The sequence below is a fragment of the Corvus brachyrhynchos genome, unplaced genomic scaffold (assembly GCF_000691975.1).
Source record: "Corvus brachyrhynchos isolate BGI_N302 unplaced genomic scaffold, ASM69197v1 scaffold101, whole genome shotgun sequence".
NCBI lineage: Eukaryota > Metazoa > Chordata > Aves > Passeriformes > Corvidae > Corvus > Corvus brachyrhynchos.
In genome coordinates, this window is record NW_008237239.1 from 15,332,858 (window position 1) to 15,360,055 (window position 27,198).

General features: G+C 38.7%; 1 protein-coding gene across 4 annotated transcripts in view; it reads right to left on the reverse strand.

The window, feature by feature from the left end:
- The window catches only part of ESRRG (estrogen related receptor gamma), a 342,621-nt gene that overhangs the window by 12,893 nt on the left and 302,530 nt on the right, over positions 1–27,198 (reverse strand). For all 4 annotated transcript variants that reach the window (XM_008630337.2, XM_017730040.1, XM_017730038.1 and 1 more), the window contains one exon: positions 1,835–2,104. In XM_008630337.2, the coding sequence (XP_008628559.1) occupies positions 1,835–2,104 (270 nt within the window). The remainder of the gene's footprint in view (positions 1–1,834; positions 2,105–27,198) is intronic.

Genomic DNA, 27,198 nt, shown 5'->3' on the forward strand with positions numbered 1-27,198 from the left:
GCAGCAGTTATTTTTTATTATTACTTAAACACTGCATGTCTTTTTTTTTTTTTTTTTTGGGCTGGGGGAAGGTGTGAGTCATATCCCTATATTCTAGCCCTCATCCTTTTTGTCAAGTAAACTGCAGAAACATTTCTAATTCAGTCTTTGAATTACAGAATTTAAATAAATACAAAAACCCTTCTCCATTTAGACTCCTAATTGCAGATAACTTCCTTGCTCTGATCATTAAGCATGACCAATTTTGAGAAATAACCTTCCTGGAGCTGCAAAGCATCCTCAAGTGTCTAGTTACAATGGTCAAAAATTATAAATAAATCTTCAATTAAGAATAATTTTGATCTTTGAGAGGCATTTCAGCATTTTGTTTAATCTGGAATAAGATAATATTCTAAAATTAAGGGCAGAGTTAGTGGGATGGAGAATATTTTACAAAGAAACTAATAAGCATTTTGGCTTTGCATGTTTTTGAATTATATTTCCAATTAAAAATGCAGAGTGCTAAATCACATTACAAAGATAAATAGGAAAGTACAACTTCATTGTTGAAAACAATTTCCCTCCTATCAATCTGAGGATTCATGCATCAATATTGTAGATGAACTGTTAATTACAAAATCAATTAAAAAATTATTTCTAAAAACAGTCACGCGTCCTGGCTCTCAGGGGGGCAATTTGGGCAGAAGGTCTCATCTCACTAGGACCGCGCCAAATCACAAGTCGTCATCCACAAGTAAGCAAAAGCAATCTGGTTTTTCATTTTTCAGCGCGGCTGAGCCCAGCCTGAGATTGATCGTCACATATGGCCCCAGAAAACAAACTGTCAATACCTTGAATGCTGCAGAATTTGAACAAATAGCCGTCCGCCCATTCAAGCCACTCATTGCATCCCATTTAACAGATTTTATTGACAGTTTCCTTCTTGTAATTAAAGGGAAAACTACTGGCCAGCAACCAAGATAAAGTTCAAAGATAGGGTCAAAACAAAAGCAGATGGAGGGGCACGGTGTGACTGTCAATGGAACATAGCATCAGAGCATGTTATTGACACACAGGTATCTAATGATCGGCACGTCATTAAAGAGGGATCTATCGTGAACTTTATGCAAATGCTAAAAGGGACTTAAGACCACAATAAAGCATTAAGGAGACACAAAAAGAAAAACAACAAAGCACAAACGATTTTTACTTATCTGACAGTATTCACTGCTTCAGCACTTTTAAATTCAAATGCAGGAAAAAAAAATTCTTTCTGAGATTTTTTAACTCTTTCTGCACAGTTAGTAATTTTTTGCAGAAGCACTCTCATAAATGCAAAGGATCTGTAAGGTAAGGTGTGGTCCTTTTGAGACCCAATATGGATTTCCTCCCTCCTCCCATATCCTGAATTCAGACTATCAAATAATCAGTGGCTGCCTTTAAAGAGAAAATATATAACATATTCTCCAGCATCCTTTCTTTTGCTTTAATTGCAATGATTAGATTTGTCTGGATTAAGAAATGGATTTAGGAGAACAACATCTATATTCATTTGAAGGGATCTCTGCCTGTAAAACAGTCTCCAGATCATACAGTGGAATATTCTCCACTCCCTTAGGAACATATTCCACAATTACTTTGAACCAGAAAGTTGTTCTTAGCTTGAACTGCTTTGTTTGTTGCCTTTTAGATTAAAGTCTGATCAGCAATTTCTTATTATAAAATCCTGTTTTAAGCAAGCACACAGAAAATATTTTAGAAGAAAGAAAGAAAGAAAGAAAGAAAGAAAGAAAGAAAGAAAAAGAAAAAGAAAGACACATTAAAAATGTAGCAACCATCATGCCACTCTGCCAACCTGAATTAGCAAGTGCTATAGCTTTGAGGGTGACAAATTCTTCTTTCTCCAGCTTCATGCTCTTGTATTTCTTTACCAGCTGCAGTATGGCATTGTTAAGGTCAAGAAGGCCTGCCAATTTGGATTGGTCTTCATCCATAATATAATCTTCAGCATATACGAGCTCATCCTCAAAAGAAAGTGACCGGTATACAACACCGAGAATCAAGATCTCCATCCAAGCACTCTGCAGAAGGCTCATCTGGTCAGCTAGAGACAAAGTGGAAAATCCTGAACAGGAAAAAAAAAAATACAGGAAAAATATTAAGCACATTTGGAAATCTGATCCTCTTTTCGATTTATTTTTATATACATTGTGATAAAACATGCATGCATTCTATTATTCCCCCTTCTGCTTTTGCGTGTCACCTTCCCATCCTACTACAGGAAAATAAATCAACATAAAACCAAACATTTTCTAATCAAAACAAAAGTTTTAAACAAGCAGGAATTTGTAGGCTCTTCCTGTAAAAATCATATTAATTCGTGGGGTACTGCAGTGGCAATCTGTGATTTGTATGACATCTTCTTTGTCCTGAAATTCTTGTGCTTAGTTGTAAAAACCTAATTCTGTGAAACAGGGATCTGCTGACTCTATCCAGCACTACCATAATCCAAGAAGGGTAATTTAGGAGAAAAAGAAGAAAACTTTTTTGAAAGAGAAGATTTGATGTTTTAATAGAATTAAGGTAATGATGGAAAAGAGAAAAATTCTCTTTGAACTTTAACTTCAGGGAAAAGAGAAGTAACACCCACCCTTCTCAGAAAAGACACTGATCACTTCTGTCCTGGCTCCTGCCACTACTACACTTGTTGAAATAACAGGGTGGCACACTGAAGTGCCACAAGAATAGCAGTCACACGATCCTCTTTGTGAGGGCAACCAAAAATTTATCAAAAGCCTCTTAATGAATTTAACTTTTGCTTTTTTTTCCCCCCTCTCCCTGCTGTCTTTCCTAATAGGATCACTAAGGGCAAACATCTTTACTGTCTTACCTTTTCAGACTCTTGTTTACAGTACCTGTTAATTTATTATATCAAACTGCTAATATCCCAATCACATTAGGTACTAGAAAACAATATGGGAGAGGAAGTGATTTTCCTGGCCCCTTGGTGAAATGCAGCAGTTTGCCAGTTGGCACCATCAACCACAAGTACTTAATAAAATCATCAAAGGGGATTAGTCAAGCTTTTCTTAAAGGGTCTTAAGACATGTCTGAGGCTTTCCTTTAGTTGTTTATGGAGTTGCTTACATGTCCTTTGACAGGGTTCCCGCTGTAAGAACATTCTGTTTGGTGTTCAATTACACTTAAATGCAGTTTTCTGTTTTTAAAGTCGAGAGTTACAGTCAAGCAAGAATATATCATAAACTAGCAAATCTGCAAGGCATCTACTCCAAACAAGATTTTCTCTATAAGCACTAAGCAGCAAAACTAATACAATAAAAAGGAAAAGCCCACATCCAAACCACCAGGCATCCATAAAAAATGAAATATAAAACTGGCTGCATGTGCTCCCTCTCTCATTTTTCTCTCCCTCCTTATTTGTTTTCATTTTCTCTTCCTGTCTTTTGAGTCTTGTGATAGAACCATAGCTCTCTACCTTTAAAAAAAAAAAACAACAACAAAACCTGATCCAACAACAACAGGAAACCCTTGAAGATGTGACAATGGAAAAGAACACATCTGTGATTAAAATAAATAAGAGGGAAATGGAGAAGAAATAATCATTTCAAAGGTTATAGGGAGGAATTCATGATTTCAATTAGCTCCAACATTTCTGTTCCTTGCTGGCTTTCAAGAACCAGTTTTTCTGCAGCAGCAGATGGACAGAGAATGTAGCCTGCAGCACCGTCCTGTGACAGCCCCATTCTCCCTCCCAGACACTGCTGTTAGTAAATAGATTTACACATTCTCCAATCTCCACACATCTTTCTGCCGAATAATTAAAAGCAGGATGATTAGTTTATTGAGTGGAAGGAGGAACTTTTTTATTGAGGTCCATCCATGATTTTATCAGGGCCAGCACTTTTACGGTTGTCATGAGGGTGCAGGCATCCAATTTTTCTTATCTGCCTGATTAATACAAACGCTGTTTCAGGACGCATTAATTAACAGATACAAATCTACGTTCTCATGGAAGGATCAATACAGAGAAGAAAAGAGGCATCAATGTGAATTTAGTGCTGATGATGGAGAAGGCACTCTATTGACATTTACGTGCATAGAAACTTTAAAGTTGCAGTGGAGCCCTTTTGTCCCTGTGATTTACAAATTAACAATTTTTCAGGTATAATAATGTTTCACACACTTCTGAAAGGTTTAATTAAGCAAAAGGCAATAAAATCAGTTTTGATTTTAAAAAGTTTAACCTGCAATTTCTCTCTGTATTCTTTTTTATCCCCCAAAAAAACTCCCAACTTCCTTCTTTTATTCACTTATCTATTTTCGTACAGGTTTGTTAGCATTGGATTTATTTTTTTAAAAATAAATAATGCTATGTTTCAGTAACATTTATTGTGTGCTACAGTCAAAGAATATGCCCTGGGAGGGGGAAAAATGGGATGTTGATATAATTTATTGTACTGCACTCTTGAAAAATCTGCATTCTGGGGCAGTAAATATACCAGTTGTTTTTATATGACACATAAAAAAAATCAAAAGAAATTTTTATATTCTAGAAAAACTGGCAAATACGAAGCATGCTGTTCCACTCTTCAATAATAAATCAAATCAACATGACTATTTTGCTCCTGATCGAAGTAACTTTCCCTTGAAAGCCTGTTCAGTGAAAGCATGTTTTAACTTTTAAAGGCATCCCTCGTGGGAATGCAAAGCTGAATCAAGTTGTAATTAATCTGTTTTTGTTGTATTTTGGTTTTTCAGAAAATGTGAAAGCATCCAGCATGTCTCTTGTATCACAGCAATGCCCTTTTAATATGTGTTCAACAAGTCACAGTTAAAATAATAGATTACACAGGCTTATATATTTATAAACAGAGATTTATTTTTAATTGTGTGGAGAAGGTTTTACTTATTTCATGTCAAACTCTGAGTCTGTGAGCTTTTGTTACGCGAATCCTCCAGATCAACCATGCTCTCTGACAAGGGGATATTTTCTATATTAAATTGTAACTATTTTTTAAAAAGTCTCCAACTTGGACCCTTTCAGCCTTCTGACCAGGGTTAGCCTCTCCAGTCCCATCTCCAAGCTCTGTCCAAACCACCCTGAGATGCTGCAGGATGGTGTGGGTTGGAACTTTGTCATGCGTTGGTGGGTCCCTAATCCTTCGGAGTCTTGCAGGTCACCGCTTTCAACGCAGAACTGTGTAATAACATTTTAAAATACAACGTTGTGCACCTTTCTCCCCCTTTAGCATGTACCATAGTGGTGACAAGTTTGATCCCTCTCCATCTCCCTCCCCAAGTCAGTGCCATCTGATGTATCTCAGGCGTTTGCTGGCAGGATGACTCTGTACCTTGACCTGCAGTTAAATAGCATGTTTATCTGCAATACAGCACACTCCAAAAAAACCAGATGACAGTCTGCAATAACGTCATTTGGAAGGATTGAAAGGCTTCTCAAGAGTCAGGTACCCCTGAGGTAAGAAGCTTGAAGGAAGCATGTTTTGTGCCAACCCTCCTGCCATCTTCTACTAGACGCTCGTGTGCTTGACAACGATGCCATGGGCACTTGTCAAGGTTTTTTTTTTTTCTTTTTGCCTAGCAAACTGATGCACTTTGCAGTCAACTTACAAAAAAGGCTAAGCATTTGAAAGTGTGAAGGGCAAAAAATATCTGACGGCTAGTCTTCAAAAATACACTTTCATTTCAGAAAGCATAAATGTTTATTTCCTGAGCTGAGTGTTGACAGAAATAGGCTGCAGCGCAGGCATATGAATTTAACCCCTGGTAGGCATTCTTCCCAGTGTGGTTTTTATGTGGCTGAGTGCAAGCATTGTAAATCTACGGGGTGTCTCGTAATATCAGTTAACAATAGCATTGATTTGCTGGTTACAGATTTTCTTCCTTTTTTCCCTTTCTTTCTCCTCCTTTCAGGGACTGTAGTGTTTCTTCTGCTAAAAATAGATACTTTTCTACAAACAGTGTATCACACTCAAATTGTAATTATACCGTAATGACTCACTGAGATCACTGAGTGTGGATTGAGAAAAGGTTGATTGAGCAACTGAACATATGCTTGTTTTTTTTTTCCTTTTGCATACCAGTAAACCCAAAGCTCAAAGGAAGAAGACATAAATAGGTAAAAAGGCCTTAGCGTTTTTATTATAGGAACAAGGGGCATCGAGCTGACTGCACTCTGCAGTGCTCAGCACTCCAAGCCAGCTCCAAACACAGTTCACAGCCTCTTCAACAGGGCTGTTTAAACCACAGATCTTTTCAAATATCAGCACATGCACCACTTGCTCTCTATTTCACATTGCACACAGCTCCATGCTAAGCAGGGTAAATCTTTTATATTCCTGAAGACCCTTTCCTCTACTTCATTAAGATGGACTTCATGGACACTAACTCACTAGGGGCCAGAGTGAAGCAGCTGCAGATGGTCAAGTGCCAAAGTAAGATCTGTGCCTTGCACACAGCACTTCGAGAACTACTGGCCAGAAAAAAAAAAGACAGTGGCTGGACTTACCATTGTTTTCATCTGTAAACATTTGATGCAATGCCTCAGTGAGGCTACTCAGACTTAAATCCTAGAGTTTATTTCACTTTGCAGGGACTGAATTTCCCTTCCACTTTGGTATGCATTTAGAAATCTGAATATTTGATCAAACCAGCTATGAAATTGCTGGCAAATCTGGGAGTTGCTTCACTTTTCTGATAATTGCCTCCTATTTATTTTACCGGTTGTTTGTGTGATTGTTACCTTTATGAGTAAAATATTCCTCTTTCTTGCCCTGGTTTGTACTTCAAATATCTTCATTTACATTTTTTATAATCAAAGCTGTGCTTGAAAATGACATGTTCACTAGTGTGTTGCCGATTCAATACATTTACACAGTCGAAATATCAAGACTGGGATTTTTAAATTATTTACACTTAATTTTGATAGATTAACTTCTTTCTAAATGTTTTATGGGTACTGATGTTTCCAGTACTGGTTTTTTTTCATTTCAAAAATGATGTATAGTCACCACTGTCAAAAGAACAAACTAATACAATAAATACTTAAAAAAAAAATTCCTTTAGCTTGGATTGCTTTACTTAGAGAGTGCACGGCCTCATGGTCAAATAACCAAGAGCGGACCAAAGGCTTATCCTGGCTGCACTGAGGTGAATATACAGAAACTCCATTTCAAGATCAGACTTGTGTCCAACACACTCTCAGATGTACAGCTGTCACTCTGCCCTCCTCTCCCTCCCTGGCGCACACTCAGCCAAGAGCTTGGATCCATCCAGCAACTTCAGCTGCCTTCCAGGGATGTAAACAAAGGCCAGGGAAATTTCAGCAGTGAAATTTCTGCTAGGGCTATGTAATGTTTTCTAGACATGGTCATAGCACTTGCTGAAAGAAAGCTTCATAGCCTCACTGCCCTTTACTATTATTCTCTCAAAAATCCAAGGAAGAGGATGGCATAATTCATTTTTTCAGGCTACATGCAGGGCTCAATCTCCCACATATATCTGAATTAAGAGATCCTTTTTATTATATTAATTCAAGAAAAATTGGATTTAATTACATTTAAAAGTACTGTGTAGTCTAAAAATACGTATCACGACCCACAAACATTTCAGTGGTTTTGAAAACCATTAAGCAGAAGGAGAGTGCTCTCACTAATCACCAAACATATTTCCCAGATTATGGATGAAATTTCCTGAAAGCTGGAACAGAAACAGATACAACTCATTATGCCAGGGTGAATCCATTATTTCAGGTTTGGTTTGGGGTTTTTTTTTCATACCCCTTTGCTTACAGAGCCCCTAGTCAAAGACTAATGCACTTGATGCCCGTAACAAGCTGAAATTTAGTCTGAGTGAGAATTCTCATGTGAAAGGTGTCATCTCACAAAATAAAAAACGCAGGTATTTGCCCAGACTTGAAAATGAAAAATCAAGTTCCAAAGCACAAACTCCAAGTGACCAGAAATGCAACCAAAGGCTCGACTTAAGCCGTTTGCTGGATTCAGCTTCCACGCTGTTTCGAACTGGGTTTCTGCAATTAAAGGTACTCTTAGAAATTGATTCCCTCCAGTAAGGTTTGCACAGGGAGAGCACCGCCCTTCCCGGGCGATGCTTTGCTGTGCAGCCTCCCCTCTCCTCCTGCCACCACGGCAGAGCACTGCGAAGGCAGCACCGGGGCTCTGTTGTGAGCGGCACGACGAGTGGCGACTGCCATCTGTTATCTGTGCAGCCCTGGGAGAGGGCAGCTTGGGCTGCACACACAGAGGTGCCCAGGAGTCACTCTGCCGCGAATTAAAAAAAAAATAGTAAATAAATAAATAATAAAAGGGCATTTGGAGAGTGCTGGGATGTTTTCAGCCCAGCCTGCGTACTTTCCTCAGGTTTTCTTTAAGTGTGTTTGTATTCCTAACTCTTGCTGTCCAAGTTCTTATAAAATATACATACTTTTTTTTATATTTTATAACATGGAAAAACGCCTGTGATAAGCATTTTTTCACTAACATCTACCAGGAGGACGGGAAATGCCATGCAGAGCACTAAGAAACCCGGGGCTGTTATCGCAACGCTACTTTCATCTCACTGAAACAACAGCAGAGAGATGGCACGGCAATAAAAATGTATTCACACTGCATGTCCCTCTCAATCCATTATGAACAATGGATTCTTGCTAAGCAAATATTCGCTTGTCAGAAGTAGTTGCAACACTGGATTCATTCAGCAGAAAAAAAAGCAGGACTAAGTAAGTGAAGTTCACAGCAATTTAAAAGCAGCAAATTAGACATTTATAAACAGTGAAGATGCTGCTTGTCTAGCGTGACCTTTCACTCAAGCTATACAAAAAGGTGTTAATGTAATTTAAATACCAGTTAGGAATATTTCTGGTTTGTCTTTTACCCTGTGAAACCTTACATGATAACACTAAACAGGAGCAATTTGAGCCTGTCATTTCTTCCCAGGGTCAGATGCACATAGTGAGATGTAACCCACTACAGTTCGAACTGATTTCAGTACTGAGAGCAGAGGCACCCTTCTCCAACCACCCAAATATTTCCAGGCAGCTGCTTTTAAATTTCCTATTTCTAGTTAAAGTGCAAGATCTTGTGAGCTGCTTCTTTAGCATTAGTAATGGAAAGGAGCTGGAAAATGGGACTGATTAAGGATGTCTCCCTGACTTCACATAACCAGTTGCTAACACTCTGCTGTGAACCACTAAAGATAAAAAAAACCTAGTGAGTTGCCCTTGCTTCAGAACATAGTTGGTAGGACCTCCATGTATGGAGTTCTATGTCTACTTTACAATGGCATTTTTGGAAATGTTTAAAGTATTGTACTCTTTATTTCCATTATAATTTCACACCTTATTATCTCAGTATTCACTGAGAAGAAGGAAAATGTAAGACAAGAGAGTTAAACAGATTAATACCTGATTTTCCCTTCAGGCTGATTTTACCACTGGAACTTCCACAATTTTAAACAGCTTTACTGCAAGCTGAAACCAACCTTACATTAAAAAGATATAAGATGAAACACTTATATTTTGCTTTATCACCAGGTGCTCTGAGAACAGAGAAACACTTGATAAGTGTTTTCCAGGAAACTGCTTTTTTTTTTTTAAATCCCTCCTTTTTTTTTGTCCATCTAAGACAGGACTTCTGGTGCATTACCTCCCTGCAGTGAGGCGCTGAATTCTAAGACATGGACAATGTAAAAAGTTTAAAAATTCAGACTAGTAGTGCAATATGGCGCAATGAAGCTGTAAGTCTCCTTCAGGTCACCAATATGAACTCACAGGTTCCTGAGGGTGATCTTTTCAATGCACTACATATGTGATCTGATCTGCTTCTTTAAAGTTAACTCTTCCAGTTCTTTAAAATTTAACCTTCAAATATGGTTTGGCTAGAGTACAGGATTTTTTTTCATCCCCTTATTGAAGATAGCAGAGGCGGATGTCATGATATGGTGTGCTCCTAAAATCACAGGAGAAAATGGAGCAGGATTGTATTTATGGCCTTGATTAGGTTTTTTTTCACTGAGCCTTTATAAAAAAACCCATTAATCATATTTTCAACATAAATATTGATTTCACCCAAATTCTTCTTCAATCTGTTCTGGATATATGTATTTGAGTATGAGTACAATAAAGCCAGGTTTGTAGGCGGAAAAATAAAAACTACACTAAGTCATTAGTAAAGTGAACATAGATGAAAAATAAAGAGTACAACGAACAGGGCTGAATTTCTTCCAAAATCCATTCTAGAGAACAGCAATACAGTTCAGCTTAAAATAGCCAGCATAATATCTGCATATCCTGTGTGTGGTATGCCTTACCTAGATTCTCCCAAGAGTTCAGCTAGCAGAAATATAACTACAATCACACATAATTAAAAAGTGCCCACCGTTTCTCCTCCTTTTTAATTTTTGCTCAACTAAACAAACAAACAAAAAAAAAAAAAAAAAAGGCACAAACTTGACAGAGGAACCTTGCTAAACTAGTAAAAACAATCAGTGCTGGTTCAGGTGCTGCTTGCTTCAACCTTTGTACGCATCAGCCTCCCAACAATCACATATATTGACTAGGGATATCAAGAAATTTAAAAGCTCAAGCTTCTTCAGCACATTAGTCTTCAAAATCAACTTTGCTGGATTGTAAAGTATCACTTCTAGGGTTTTTTTCCACAGAAAGGAGGGATTTCTTGTGCATTTAATATACGTTGCCTTTTATTTGTAACCTCTACAGGTCTGCTTTGAGAGGGCTTTTCCGCAAAGAGTGCTGGGTCACTGCTGTTTGCCTTTTGCTCCCCTGGGGAAGCCACCAGTCATTTCCTCCCTGAGAGCTGTGGCAATCCCTGCTCCCTCCGTCTTTCCATCAGGCAAAGTCAGGTTTCCAGGAATTCCCCAATCATGTTAATAATATGAATCCAATACAGGAATGTATTAGCATATGGAGACAACCACGCTTGTGAGCCAATCAACGTATCTCTGTTAACCCTGTGTGTGCTGAGCTACCTAAAATCTCTTTCCACTGCCAAAACAAAATCTTCAGATTGCAAAATTTTGGGTATATATCCCCTCCCACCCTGTGGCAGGAAAATAACAGCTCAGACCACTGTCCTACACATCTTCCATCTTCTTCCTAATTTTTAAAACTTTTCTGCTGGTTAGTTGATTTTCTTAATGTGCTGCAGATGCCAAAAATTTCAGATGATGTTTACAGTCTCCCTGGTTTGGGGAAGAGAGGCACATATTCTCCTACGTGAATGTGAAATTTCTAGTTTACCTAGTTGAGTGTGCATGTCCCATTAACATCATCTCTGGAGGCTGTGTCTTAAGTCTACAACAGTCCACACACAGGGAAAAAAAAAAAGACAGAAAAAAGAAAAGAAAAAAAAAATGGAAGCTGCCTGATTCTAATACACCTAATTAGCCATCGGCAGACTCTTAATTGCATACATTAGGATGATTCCATAGTGGAGATTAATTCTAAATATACCCAAGCAGCTGGTTAAGATGCCATGGATTACAGTGTGGACTGTACTTTTCCACTTAATTAGATATCAAAATTAAGCAGCAACAAGCATTTTGACATAACGGGGATCAAGCCGCCGCTTGGCATCCCAGAGCTGCACTAAAGTGACCGCTAAACAGAGCCGCACAGATGGAGAGATATTAAATGCCGCACTGGAAAGTAATTTCAAATAATAAAATATCAATATTTACATTTTAATTACCCCTACTGAGAGCCGCTCTGTCATTTTCACTATTGCCGACGCAGCAAGGGGTAGTGGAATGACATTGCGGCTCTGACTGCAATGACTATTTTGTTTCCATTAAAGAATGACAAGTGGTTTAGAGGCAGTGACACCCAGTGTGTGAACAAGAATGACAGCAGATCAGAAAATTCCTATTAAGGGAATAAATGACTCAACAAGAGAATTTACTTTAAGCGGCCAGCTCCTCCTTGAAACACATAATCCTTTCTAAATTTCCTGCAGGAAGTTTATTATTAGAGGTGCCTTGGAGAGACCTTAGCTTCTCATCAAATATTTAGAACGATAGGACCTTACATGATGACTGGTCAGTTTAAAAACAGTAACATTCAATGCTTATCCAACCTACGAGTTACATTGAGAGTTAGCATGAATCAAAACAGTTTTGAGGGAGAGGGGAAGGCACATAGTGAAAAGGAGATTCCTTCCCCTAAAGACCTGAAAGCTTTGCTGGCTCATGGAGAACATCAGGGTTATTTTTGCTGTCTTCACCAGTTTTACTGCCATTGGCACAGCGAGTACTCCACATCCCACCTGGGTTACAATTTGTTAGCCCCCCGAATTGTACCCAGCAGTTGATCACAAGAGGTAATGTGCACACACACAGCTTCAGGCCTCTTGTTTCTCCCTGCCTATTCCCTGCACATATATAAGCACTTTTTCTTTCAGTATGTACATCAGAAATCCATGAGACACTTTTGCAGCACCTTAGGAATCTAATTACTTCTGATCAGGTCTGAGGTCAATCTCATGGAAAATATTATATTACATCTGACATGCTGCATTTACAAGATGAAAAGGAAAGAAGGAAAATATCAAAACAGTAAAGAAAAAAAAATCTTCCTTGGGGATGTCTGTCAAACTGCAGAGATCTTCAAAGAATTTCAATGGCCTCAGACATGAGAAAGTGGGTAAGAGTAAATCCTTGGTCAGTACACCCAATACGCAGCTAAGTGACCCTCCTCCTGAGTCACGGCATGCATTTATTTAATAATGTGCAGAGCTCAACTTCTATAAATGTGACAAATGGCTAGAACAGAACACAGAGGAAAAAAGGCATGAAGATTTTTACAGAACAGAAAAGAACAACTTTATGGCAGTGACTATTGCAGGAGTTTTAGATCCAGCTTTGACATTAAGAATTAGCAGTCAAGTACAAAAATTTTACTCTGACATTAGCTGCTTAACTAGTTATCTTCTTTTTTTTGTCTTTTTTCTTCTCTTCTTTTTCCTTCCCCTTTTTTTTTCTTTTTTTTAAGTACCCAGGAAGTACTTCTTAAGCATCCCTAATGCTTTTAGGACAAGACACTTCCCCATTTCTCAGCCACTAGCACCTTTTAATTTCTGAAAGAGCCACGGTTGAAAATCTTAATTAATTGTTCCATACTGCTTCAGGATCATTATGCAATGTAATAAAGGCCGTGTAATTATGAAATTTTACAGCCATTACCAAGGCTGATGGCTCGTATTTCATCCTCAGCTGGACCCAATGGCTTTTAGCCACTCAGCTCGCCTTTGATGAACTACAGACAGATCTATCAGGCCCAAACAATATCCAGGCAAGGTGGCTATAATAGCTACCTACAGATGAAGCCATAGATAAAGATAAACTATAAATCTACACACAAATGCAGGCACATTGCCTCAGGATGACAGAGGGGAGAGGATGAGACACTTGGGAAAGCTGGCGGCTTGCAAAAAGGCAACCTTCTCTGTCTCTCTTATTCAGTTTGGAATTTGTTTGGTTTCTTAAAGATGCAAAACCCCCTCACACTTCCCCCCACAAAATTCCGTATTTTTTAAGGACTGTAAATTTTATATGGAAGGCAAGGGGTCATTTTATCCATCTATTAAATTTGACAAAGGGGATTTATGTGGACAAATCAAGTCATCCTCCAAATGAAGAATCCTAGTCAACAAGTTTGCAAATCGTATTTTTAAAGTGAATCCAGGTCACTTGCTTCTGAGACTGAAAAAAGCAACCATCCCTGATTTCTAAATGCATTATTGTGAGCAGATGCACAGAGGTGAAGTTAGACGATAGGCTTTCACTGGAGGCAGCACCAGAGATGCAATTTCATGCAACGTTGTCCAACATTATTTTATTTTCAGTCTGAAAATGAAAATACTTCTAAAATTCAGTGCAAGTTAAAGAAACAAGGGGATTATATATGCTCTTGGTACCTGCAACACCAGAATGTAGTTTATGTCCTAGTTATGGAGGTGACCTCCATCAATGCCCTCTTTAATTTAAGACAGGAGGCCTTCTGAGTATGCAGTGTTAGTCCCTCCAGAGTGAGACAAGGCTGACTAAATGATCTCTAGGTGAGAAAAAGAAATGGAGAGCTGCAGCTCCTGACCAATTCTGAAAGAGTCCAGGGAAGAATGTGAAAACATTAGCTTGGAAACTGCTTCTGTTAGTACCCATTCCAGTAGCCCACGGTCAGTTGTGAAGCTGATGCCATGCTCATGGCTGAGGCTAAAAGAACTTCAGGAAGACAAGAGAAGTTAAAATAAAAATATCAACAGTACTCTCTGATTTCTAATAGATCAACAGAATGGCTTGGCCCTTTCCAGAGAAAACATGACAGATTTAGAGGAGGTTCAGAGAAAGGAAAGCAGTGCCTAAGAAAACTCTTATGAAAAGACACTCAGAAAGCAGGAATTGTCTTCCTCAAAATAGTGATGGTATGAGAGAATGCAGTAGAAGTGTAGATAAATTAATGATAAAAAAAGTAGTTTTAAAGCTTTTATTCTGTCTGTCTCAAAACACAGACCAAGCACCACTACAGTAAAATGCAGGAAATTCAAAATGGAAGACAAAGGGAAATTCTTCATTCACAGAGTAGCTGGACTGGAGAACTTCTTGCCAAAGGATGTCACTGAAGCCAAGAACTCAGAGAGGGAGCTGATGCTTACAGGGACAGCCAGAATAGCTCTAGGTATTAATACTCCAAATCCAAATTAAGAGGATAAAGACATGTTTCTTCCTTATTTTATCTAACCTCTAAGCATAAGGAATTAAAAAAAGTTTCCCTGAGGCTTCTGCCTACTATAGGGTTGATGTCCCCTCCCCTGAGGCTGATCACTGCTGAAGACAGCAGCATGCGTTGATGACCTATAGCATTCAGTTCCTAGTTTCCTAAAAACTGAAGCCTCAGAATTTGGGCTGCCCTTCTTTGAGGTGTTTGGAACCTACTCCTAACAAGTGGAGCTCAGGACAGAAGAGCCTAGAGAGATGTGCCCCAGGCAAAGAATTTCAAAATCACAGCAACTGAGCTCTCACTCTACTGCTACTATGGAAAGACGAAAACAATGGATAAGGAAGATCCACTGTGTTATGACAGCCACAAAAGCAGACAGGTGCATGTATTAGTGTGTGTTTGCATAAGCCTGTGTATGCACGCATTTGTACTGAGCAAGCCCAGGGTTTCTAAAAGCTACCGAAATGAATAAAGATCACCTGCTCATTAACTTGTATTCTTTGCTTATTAAATATGTCCTTTCTTCTCATACAAAAAACTGTCTTTGCTGAAGGACAAAATAATAATGTAATCACCCGGGTCAGATCAAAGAAGTGTTTTCTGAAACAGGGAACAGAGTCACAAGGGGTCACTGGTCAACAAAGCTGAACCTGAAGACAGGCAAGGGAATGCACAATTCAGGTTCCTCCAGCATAATGACAAGGATGCTTGATATATGGTCTTTAAGGACCAGTATCTGCTTTTAACATGCTTCACTGAAACTGCATGTATGGTGGGTATTCACTGTACATGGTGTGAACAGATCTATTCCTTGCAGTGCACGTGGAAGCCTCATAAGCATTCTTAATGGGGAAAATAACCCAACCAAACCCAAATCAAAAGGTTTAAGCACACACAGTACATCAGAACATCTACAAACTAGACTATACAAACACCACACGACTATAATTCCTGGACAGGACTTTAAATTGCCTCTAAGAATTTACCAGAATTTGGTGAAGAGCTCTGATAAAACATGCACTAGGGAAATTGAGAAGAATGGATGTAGACAAAGAAGCTGGAAGATCTTTTACCTTCTCTACTTTCTAAATGAGTCCGGTGGACTCATTTAACCAAATTAGCATCAACCTCACAGATAAGCTCTGTGGCTTTACGTCTTTTTATCCTCCCCATCACTCTTATCAGTAGAGTAAAAAGCAGCTATGAATATACACAGCAAGAGCATTTTTCAGAGCAAACACTTCAAGTAGGAAGTAAATGCAAAGATGTTATTTCTATTTCTATCGGAGGTAGTAATACCAGTTTGCTACACTGATCTAATAATGATGATAATGTGAGAAAACGCGTAAATAACACCTTAAAATTTTTATTTTACAAATTAAATGCATGAAGTTTTAACCTCTAAAGTAAATGTCTAGCCTGTCAGACAATGCCTGTCATCAGTATTCTGTAATTTAAGAGTACTGTAAGAATTTAAGAAAGTACAGTGAAAAATTTTGTGTGTGTCAGAAAGTTAATTTCTAGTTTAGTGCAATCTACCTTGAAAGAGAATTAGCTGAGGCAAAGTTAGAGTTTGTTTTTGCCAAATACAAATTACTGCAAAGGAAAAGGTAAATAGCCTTACATATTTAGTGAAAGACTTTCTTTTCAGTATTGGTCTTAAAACATTTTCCTTCTTCAAGTGATTTTTGGGTTTGGTTTTTTTTTAATGAACAGCTGCATGTATCTTACATATGAGCAGAAATTGCTTTTAAGAAACCTGCTTTAGAGAACACAGAAATGAGAGGTTTTGCTAAGTCTCAAAAAACCCCTGACTGCAGTAAGACCACATTCAGACACAGGAAAGATATTAGCATGAGGACAGACCAAAAATGGAAGGGAAAAGGGTGTATAATTGTATGTTTCCTCTTTCAGTATTCACCAAATGGGGGACAAATTGTAGCTGCTATAATGCATGCCATGCTTTACACTGATTTTCTACACTTGGTATTCCCTAGCTGAATTGTTTCTGAAATCTATGGTGATTTTTTTCCACAGCAAATCAGCAGTTTTTCAAGAGGTCTCTGTGCAACCCAGGAGTATGACATTTACTAATGTGTTGAGATTCAGGGATTCTACTTTGTAGAAGCCAACACTAATAAGAAAGATATGGTTCAGTGTCCTGGGTATTCTTCCCAGTTTTATTAATTAGATGGAAAGCTTCTCCCTCTGGAATACTGCAAGGTATTTATTAACACTTCAGCCCACAAACTAGAGTAAATTTACAGTAGTGAAGGTAATTGTTACATACACCGTCTCTTGTTATCAACTTGGCAGGGATAAGCAAAAAAACCCCAGAGATTTAGATTATGATCTTTTTCATGATATTTTAATTGTGCTTCTTAATCTGCTAAATTAAAAACTATAGTACAATCTTATTCAGATCACTGACAAAAAAGATCATATCAATTTGCAACAAAATGTATGAATGTTCCTATCTCTTTTAATTATACAAAGAATTTAACAGTCATATTCAATATGGCCACAGAGTGACTGAGATACAAACTCTTTCTTTTGCAATTGTGCCATCTTATCCCTCAGCACTTTCCTGTTTTATTTCAAGTCTCCTATCTTTTAATGCACAGACACCCTTCCCCAGATCATCTTTAATATCGCCACCTTCCTTCTCTTCCTTCATGTTCTGCATGATGAGATACTCCTGCAACTCTGTCTCAGCACACCTATGACTGATAATGACCAGGCAGGCACTCAACAGTATCTCAGTTACTTTTGTGCTTTACAGCGAAGTGTTAAGTATGCCCAGAGATACTTGATGTAACCATGTTTTCCTCACTGTTGCTTTCAGCTTTCCTCCTTTTCTTTGCATTCTTCTGCTGTCAGACCCTCTTACTCTTTCTGGGCACCATACGTCAATTTATAGTGCCACCAGCAATGCCCTCTCTTTAACTGGTGCACACCAATTTAACTACACTTTTTTTAACTGTGCAGCTCTCACTGCTCTCAAAAGCTTAGACTTGGGCTTTATTTTGCAATCCTTACCCTATTTCTACATTCTTGCACCCACCAAGTGTTGGGCTCTACCATCAGGTATTTGGGCACATTTGTCAGTAATTTTAGAGATTACACAGAAAACACAGTTGTACTTTGTAAGTATGTGCCCTTAGAGAGGTCTAAATCAAAATTTTCATGTGCTAATACTGCTGGATCATCTCTTGCTTCTTTGGCTTTCTTCTTGTCCCAGACATCTGCTTTCAAATGTCTGTTTCTTGTTGATCCTTCTTTAACCAACATTCACTGTAGGCTTCCCTTATAGATGTTATGTGCCCTATCTATGTGATCTGAGAAGGAAAGGGGTAAGAATTTTGTCATCTGTTCTGTCAAAACCCTGCTTAGCTATCCTGACTGCACAGGGCACAAGTCATTTATAGCTGGCACTTGCCAAATACACCCCTGTCAAAGAGCTAAATAACTTACTAACATCAGGAGCTTTCAGGACTGTATCACAGATGATGTCAGAAGCATAAATGAAGTATGAGGTACATTTATAAAGGAAGAATATGAGGAAGAATTTGGTCTCCCAAATCTTTCACTATGGGTTTCTGTAATTCTGATGGAGTCACAAAATCCCTCTCTGTCTCACAGTCTTTCTGTGCAAACTACAGATACTATATACATATATATAGAAATTAACAGGGCTGTTATGCTATTTTATTCATTTAATGTCTGAAAACAACAACAAATATTTTAACAAAAAAAAAGTCTACAAAGTATATTCAACGTTTCTAAAAAGTATATGAAGTGGATGAAGGGATAAACTGGCTAAAATATTTAGAAAAGGAGCTTCATGTTTTCTCACACTTTGCCCACTAGCCAAGAGTGAGAAATAGACCAAAAGAGCATGAAGAGGAAGTGTTAAAGTTGAGCTCCATCCTTTTCTACGTATTTTAGCCAGTTTAGGAAGTGTTAAAGTTGAGCTCCATCCTTTTCTACGTATTTTAGCCAGTTTATCCCTTCATCCATTTCATATACTTTTCAGAAACGTCGAATACACTTTACAGACCTTTTTTTGGTTAAAGTTGAGCAATACAACAGAGTTTGAGGTGGCTCCTACTAAGGTGACCATTTTTTCCCCATGTATTTCTATGGATGCAGGACTATGCCCACAAAATGAATGTGTCTGGCATTGCATTAGGATGAACACAAAGTACAACTAGGACCTTGACCACATAATGCTGACTTTATAGCACTGAGTGAGTCAAGTGCACCAGTGTTGTAAAACTGTAAACAGACATTGATATTATACTGTATGTATGAAAATGCACAAAATACATTTAATTTACTCTAGGCTGTGATACAAACTGACAATTCTAAACAGAAATTTCAAAGCTAAGCCTGACACCTTTCTAGTCATTTTGCTCAGAAAGATACATATTTAGGCCAGATTTCTATACATTTGTATGTATTATTTTTTTAATATATGAAAAATGCATATTATTTACTCAATTGCCTGGAATGTCTATTGGAGAAATACATATTTATTTTTAAAAGCAATCCATATATTATTTACTCAGAGGATGAGAATGACTTCAAAAACCCGTTCTGGTCCATCAAATAAATACATATTTATAAATGGTTTTAAAATGCATATTATTTATTTACCCAATGGACTGTAATGGCTCTGCTAGTGCCGTTACATGTAAATATGTAATTAGCCACATAGTAAAAAATCCCCACAAAATTTCCCTGAAAAACATTATATTTCCATGTGTCAATGTACAATACCTTTTCTATTGCTACTATTTTTCTTTGAACAGCAAAAGTGATTGCCCAATGCTAATGACTAAGGCTTTGCCATATTTCAAAACCCCACAAGCTCTGCAATTATACAAAACATAAAAGCTGAAATCCTCATTTCTTCCTTTTAAAATTAGCGTTTTGGAATCCTCTTCTTGCAGTTGGTGCACCTGGCCTGGATCTTTGCACCAGCCCCACAGATGTTGACCAGACTTTGTGTAACCAAGCACTCCTGTCAGTAGGAGTTTGCTCTGTTCACACACAAGCTCCTCCACACTGTCAGCCAATGCACCTGCACCATGGCTGGGCTATCCCATCTTGTACACTGCCAAACTTTACTTACATATTTATCTTCACATGGGTTATTTTCTGCGAAGCACTAAATATCCTCAAAAATCCCTTTCTCTTGCGAGAGTGAGGACAGGATATGAGACATGCAACTCCAGGACCACAATCTATTTTATTACACAGTCCTGTATGAGTTTCTATTTGAAAAGATGTTGCACCCACCCTAAGTGTCTGGGAATTAACATTAGGAACAAGACCTGCCAGGCCTACAAAAATAGATGCACACTCTCCAAGAGGAGTGAATAGTATCATTTTTAGTAGTACATGTGTGTACGTGCTGGAATAAGCGTCACACATTAAGATGTAAATTTTATTCTCTGAGCTGAATGCCAGGTGATTAATTCTGATAGCAGAGTGATCAATTGGTACAGGTGCTGCACCTGAGTAATGTTTGTTTCTGTACACATCGGTAGCAAAGGTGCAGCACTAACACAGGTGTCACTTGTGTAGCTGTGCAACATCTCTGATTTCCTGAAAACACTCACACTGGTAGTTAGGCTGTATGTAGTTCTGCCAGTTTTTTCAATTAGACCCATTATTGATGTGATGGAAAAGCAAATTAAACATACCACGGTCGTATGTAAAATGGTTAGACAGAACATAAGGTTCTGGTGCTGAGCTTCTTAGGCACATGGCCTCTGTGTGCAGCTTTACCTCACCAGAGCCTCTGGAGATTACAAAAATGGGAGACTTTTGCATGACAACTCGGCAGCACCAGTCTAGCAACTGAGGTATGGAACATCCAGAAATACATTGATGTAAAATGCCAGGAAGCTCTAACTTTGTTAAGACAGGAGCTACAATTACTTAGTTGCTTCATTTAGATCTGGCATAAACCTCTTGTCTTCACAAAGCTGCTAGAGATTGACAGCAGTTTGAGGATAAAAATTGATATATACAGGTAATAACATCTTTTTTTTCAAAATAACAAGAAATGTTTGTTAATTGATGGTACATTTTAAGTTGTCTAAATCTCTGGCATGTGGAATCAACGCTGTGTGTAGCTTACAAGTATTTCTTTGCAATTTCTCCTCATTAAAGAACAAGAATTTTGATACCAAGAATGAGTAACATGCAGTGTCTGTCCAGGACTTACTTGCTCACGTTTTCACAACCACTCTCCCCACCCTTTGCTCAACATGATGGGGAACCCAAAGCAAGTAGGTGTGCTCACTAGAAAGCCTCTTCACTAATTTCCATTTAATTCAGTTACCAAATCAAATCAAACTGCTACTGTGAAAACTATCTTCTCACAGAGGGGGCTAAAGAATCTCTCCACAGGTCACTCCAAAGCACCTGAGATTCAGCTTCCCAAAGCAAGTTAGCTGAAACAAACACAACTAACAGGATGCTGCAGCAGCAGGTCCACCCAGGCCATACAACTCATGGCAAGAAGTTTCTTAAGGTCAAGCACAGTAAGCCCACTGTCTGACTTTGGTGTGCTGGAAACCTACACTAAGTCAGCACAAGCCTACAAAATCCTCTTTTCTTACTTCCGCATAGCTCTGCTTGTGTCGGAGCAGAGAGACAGTATTTTGCACTCTCTCTCCCCCCCCCTCATGTCACTCAGCACTGTAAGAAGGCTCAATAATATCATTTCCAACAGGCCCAAATTCCTATTGAAATTAGTAGTCTCCCTGCAGGTCTGCAATTTTAGGGCCTGTACCCTATATTATTAAGTCAGTCAAAAATATCCAGGTAAAAGCTATGCTGCTTAAGACGAGGTTTTGGTTTATTTTTGTCACTCCTGAAGCCAGGGTGTAATCTTATGTCTCTTTTTCTCTTGAAAAGCATGTAAATTGCTGTACACAAATAGAGTCATTAATGGAAAGCAAGACATCACAAATCAGACAATAAACGTATCAATTAATGCCTGGGATGCACATGAGGCAATCAATTTTCCCAAATCCCAAATCAATTTGAAAAAAAAAAGGATAAAGAAAAACAATTTGAATTTTCACTCCTCTAAAAGATGGGGATAAGAAGAGAGAGGGAGGGAAGCTGGTGTGCCAATCCTTCTCACTCTCTAATCTTTGCTTGTTTTGTAATTACTAAACCTGAGGTAACTCGAAAAAATTGTGAAAAACTTACTCTGTCCGAGGAAAAACTGAAATTTCAGTTAAAAATGTCTACAAAGAAAGGAAGAGAAAGAGAGAGGAAGAATGCAGCAAGCATTAGGAAACTTTCGGCCTTCAGTCTTACACAGGCACAAGGTGCCTGCACTAGGAAAAGGGGTAAGGTTTCTCTTCCTGTGTCTTTTTGCGCACTGATGGAAGTGATGTCCTACAGCATTTCAAGTCATTTATTGAAGTTTGGTGGTGGCAGTGGGAATGTTGTTAAGGGAAGTAAAAAAAGCAATGTCCATTTGAAGCTTGTCTGTGAACTTTGCATGAACCGCCAGGAATAATGTAGTGTGATGACAAGCCAGTTATACCTTCCACTAAATTTGCTGTCTGGAATGAACTGAAATAGTGTTTGGTTTGTGTAATTACGTCCATCTATCTTTATATTCCAGCGGCATATCGCAAATTGAAAATACTAAAAATTGACTGTTGGTTCTGATATTTAATGATTGCCAAAGACAAGACGATGATTTATTGGTTACTTACCGATGTGACACATTTGCATCTTATTAGACGGAGATTACTATTCCTTAAAATGCGGACGAGGCCTGATCATGTCTGATGGATTGATTTGATTTGCAAATGTAATCAAACTAATAAGAGGGAAAAAATGAGCAATAATGCCTTGTTTTTCAACTGGCAATCACTCCCCTGCCAACAACGCTGATATCCCTGACTAAGCAGCCTTCACACAGTCTTCCTGTCTCCTCAAATAAACAAAGGGATGCAAAGAGCTTGATAAGAGGATAACGAGCCAAGTATGGATGTAACATGGAGCCTGTACCTCAGCACTGTACAAATGTATCAATGGGAGTACCAGGAGAGGACTTACAGTGCCTTCAGTTCTTAAAAAGCAGTGAGCAAAAAGTCAAAGAGCAAAACTCTATGACAAAAAAAGCCTTTACTGAATGAGAACGGGAAAAACGGCATAAAAAAATAAAAAGTGTCTCTAATTCGGGGAACCCCAGGAGAACAGTCCCCACAAGCACAAAATTTACAGAATAAATACCTGGAATTCCTCAACCTGATGGAAAGTTAATTGCAGAGTATATTTTGGATAACACAATTCAAGCAACTGGAATCACTGACTGTGGCCACAGCATCACAGAACCTACTTCCAGAGGTATGCTGGATGTGGATTTAAAATTATTCCAAATATTAAATGCAGGGTTTCTGTTGCAGCAAACATTGTATTCTGGCCAGATGCTGATGTTCCTGTGAGAACTGAAATATGGTTCTAGAAAAGAGCAGACTCTTACTCAGCTTAAAGTAAATGACCCTAATTCTCCACAGTAGGATTCTTTCTCATTAATAGTAATAATAAAAAAAAATTAAAAGAAAAAAAAGCTTTGTGCAAGGAATTGCACGAAGTCCCCCTCCATTTACACAAAGGTGGTAATTCAAGGAGAAGGCAAATAATAAAGCTCTGAGGTCCATACAGGTTTCAGATTGTGACCTGCATATTTAGGGATTGATCCAAAGCAGTGAAATCAAGGCAAGTCTTTCTATTGGCCTAAATAGATTTTCATATAAAGCTTTACTAAAGAGAGAGGTTTGAGCGTGAATGCTGACAGCTGAGGAAGTGATCCTACATATATTTGGGAACACAGAGAACGCTGCACAATGCCTGTGTAAATAATGTGATTGTGCTACTTAAATATTTTCCAGACTGATTGCTAATTTGCTTCACTAAGGGATATTCGATAATGTAAAAAAACCCTTGCTTTAGGGAACAGCCATTATGAAGTGTCAGGTTAAAAACAAAGTTGAATATATAGCTCCAATTACCATGCTCAAAGACCTCAAAATATTTTCATAATTTAAAGTTTTATAGCTCATGTAATTTATACTTATTTTAACAGTGGAAAAGCATCCCGGTCAAATTCCAATTAAATAATTACATTTTGCCTACCTAAAATTCTCACTGCATTTTTAATTGGATAGGACACACTTCAGTGCTTCTCCTAAATTGTTTAGTATTGCCATTCAGTATATAAATAGCTACCACTTTCTACCATGGAGACAGTACACTTGTCCGTGCAGCTATCAATGGCAAATTCGAGTTCATCTGTGTTGGCTGCAGCACTGGAACTCAGGAGACCCATGGCAGCCTGTGCTCCCATCATCCTGTTACAAGCTGGTTTTAGGTGCACTTTTTTTTTTCCTCCGAGCTGGTTCTCTGAAAGATTGTATGTCTGTCATTGATGCTGGCTGATTATCATGCTGCTGGTTATGAACATGCAAATGTTCCTTGTCAACAGCCTCTTTTCTTGACTTTACCTCCTGAAATGCCCACCTAAGCCTCCTGTCAAACACTGCCCTCTGTAGGTTTATGCTACAAAGGAAGCAGGAATAATCCTACACAGCATGTGCCCTGCTTGTTCCCAGCCCTATCTGCACTGCCTGTCTGGAGCACCCTGTTTCCCAGTGGCCTTTTGATTAGAGAGGCCATGGTGTCCTTCACAGGAGGATTACAGAACACAATAAATTACCCATCACCACTGATGTGCCAGGCACAATCCTGCAAACTCCAAATTTGGGTTGAATATATTCAGCAAAGCATTCAGCACAACTCATTAATGGGGTCTGGAAAATGTTCAAGTAACTTGAAACACAAAGAAACTCTTCAAGATTTACTCCTATAGTCTCACTGAATGAAGATAATCTGGAATTCACAATGCATTTTGCATGTTATATCTGTAGCTGAAGATTCACTGACACTAAGCAACCTGCTCCTGAATCCACCCAACAGTTAACTTTATCCCTGAAAAATAGTGAAAATTGAAGAACGGATCACAGGGTAGAATGGCTTTCTACAAGAGACTGATACAGGGAAGGACTCTAAATTCTTCTCACTGCAAGCACAGTTAATTAATGAAAGACACATGGGTCACAGTTACCAGATATAGCTAGAACCATAGCAAGTTTGGAGTCTAATGCCTGCTCAGCAAGGCAGGCATGATGCTAAAGCATAGCCAGAAGAAATCTCTGGCTAGAAATGCACGCTGCAGCCTGCCAGTGTCACGAGATACTTATGCCAGAAGTGCAACTTCTTTGAAAAAATGTATGAGCAGCAGTCATTATCTGCTAAACTGTTCCCCCTTAATCTCCAACAGCAGGATGCAAGAAAACTGCAGATTTGCCCCCACCTCTTCTCCACCCTCACCACAACTCTCTGCTCCAGTGTTCTCATGCAGAACATGTCAGGACTTGCTAAGCGAGATGACTCTACTCTGCAAGTGCCATCTCCATTGAACTTGGAGCCTTCTGTATCTGCAGTTGCATCTCATTTCAGTATTTGATTTCACCTCAGCTGTTAATGCAGATGATTGAAACTGATGGTGCACAACATGGCAGATGAAAACATCTTGGGGAGAAGGGTCAGAGCTATACTGTGAAATTTCCACTCGTCTATAATATGTGCCTCAGGAGTTTGGCGGGGAAAATACCTCAGCCAGACCAACATACTCTCAGAGAACTTTCCAGAACATGTTTTTAAATGAAAGGAAGGTGGTGTGTTTTCTTGCATGAAGAATTACCAAAATATTTTAATACTGCCTGCTCTGCAGTAATAAACTTGGAGATGATGAATTAAAGTAACATGGAACACTGACTCAAAAGTTACAGTCAAGTGCTCCTTTCCAAGTAATTAAATACAGGGGCATCCAGTACTCGCATTCTTTGGATTCTGTGTTTCCTAGGATTCTTTCTGCCCACACATACGTGCCTATACGTATGTGTGTGCATAAATTGAGCATTGCCCCACAAAAAAAGCTTACTACCAATGAAGACATGAGTTCATAAAGCCCTTGTATGATCCAGCTGCTGCAGAAGGTGATTACTGCAGACTCATTTTTTAACAACTGCTGATTCTTTTATCAGACTAGACTGAGCCCTGCCATTACAGCCCAGGTGCTCCCCTGTTATTCATACACTATATATAACCAGACCCAGGTCACCATGTGCCCTGCCAGAAACGTGCTGACTGGCTAAGGGGGCATTGCAATTCAGGTAATTAATCCTATTCTAATGTAGGTTAAGCAGGTGTGAAGCTGAACTTATCCAGGGAGAAAGTAGAGGCATTCTTAGAATTACAGGATTTAACTGGTCTCAGCTGACTTTAGGAAACTAGACCATCCTGTGTCTCTGACCCAGTCATACAGGTGGAGACCTGTCTGCTCTAAATCCAACCTAAGCAACTGGCTCTTTCCCCCCTCCCTCCTCCCATCCTGGACTTACAGTATCAACATGTATGACTGAGAAGGTGCTCTTTTCTTCCCCACCCAGAACAAAGTAAATATATTTTTGTTGGAGGCTTAGTTAGATGAGCAAGTCAAATGTTTAGTTTAAAATGGCCTAAATAGTTACCATAAGAGGGCTATGTTGCTCTAATTTTACTTCTGCATTCCCAGTGTCTGCCACAATCCTTTCAGAGAGCAATTTAAATGACATATAACACTGATCATCTTATCTCCAACAAAGCTTTCAGGAATTTTAAAACTGAAAAAACCCCTTTTCGTTTGGATGTTCTTTAAACTGCGAATCTGGTTAAAAAAAGCTTTATTTTTCTAGAGGAGAGGAGTCCTGTAAATACAAAAGTGATACTTAGTGAACATGAATGACAGGCTCAGTTCTGCTGCATCTGCCTCTTCTGCGAATTCCTCAGCTAAGGAATAACGTCAAGATTTGTTCCAACTTTCTTCCTCTGTTTCTGAGCAAGGCATCTTCCTGCCTTGCAGCCATGCATTACTCATAAGAAGCTGGCCATCCTTAAGGTATGAACTGTACAGTTTGGGGAAGTTTGGGAAAGGACACCCCCACAAAGCCTATTTCAGAAGTTTCAATTCTTTCATACAAGTGCGCTCTTAACTGGTGGTCTTTTAATAAGGTTGAGCTATATTATGGGGGAGTCATGTTGAAATGATGGAATAGTCACATGTCTGAAAATCTCATGTGCCCAGCTACGTCAGGTATGGCACTCCAGATGCTGTCCCACTTGCAAAAGGCCATTATTACTGCAGCCTCACATCCAGCTTGCTTCCAAAAAAAAAAAAAAAAAAAAAGAAAATGGGGATTAAAATAAAATTAAAAAGCGTAAAAACTCCAGATGCTGTCCCACTTGCAAAAGGCCATTATTACTGCAGCCTCACATCCAGCTTGCTTCCA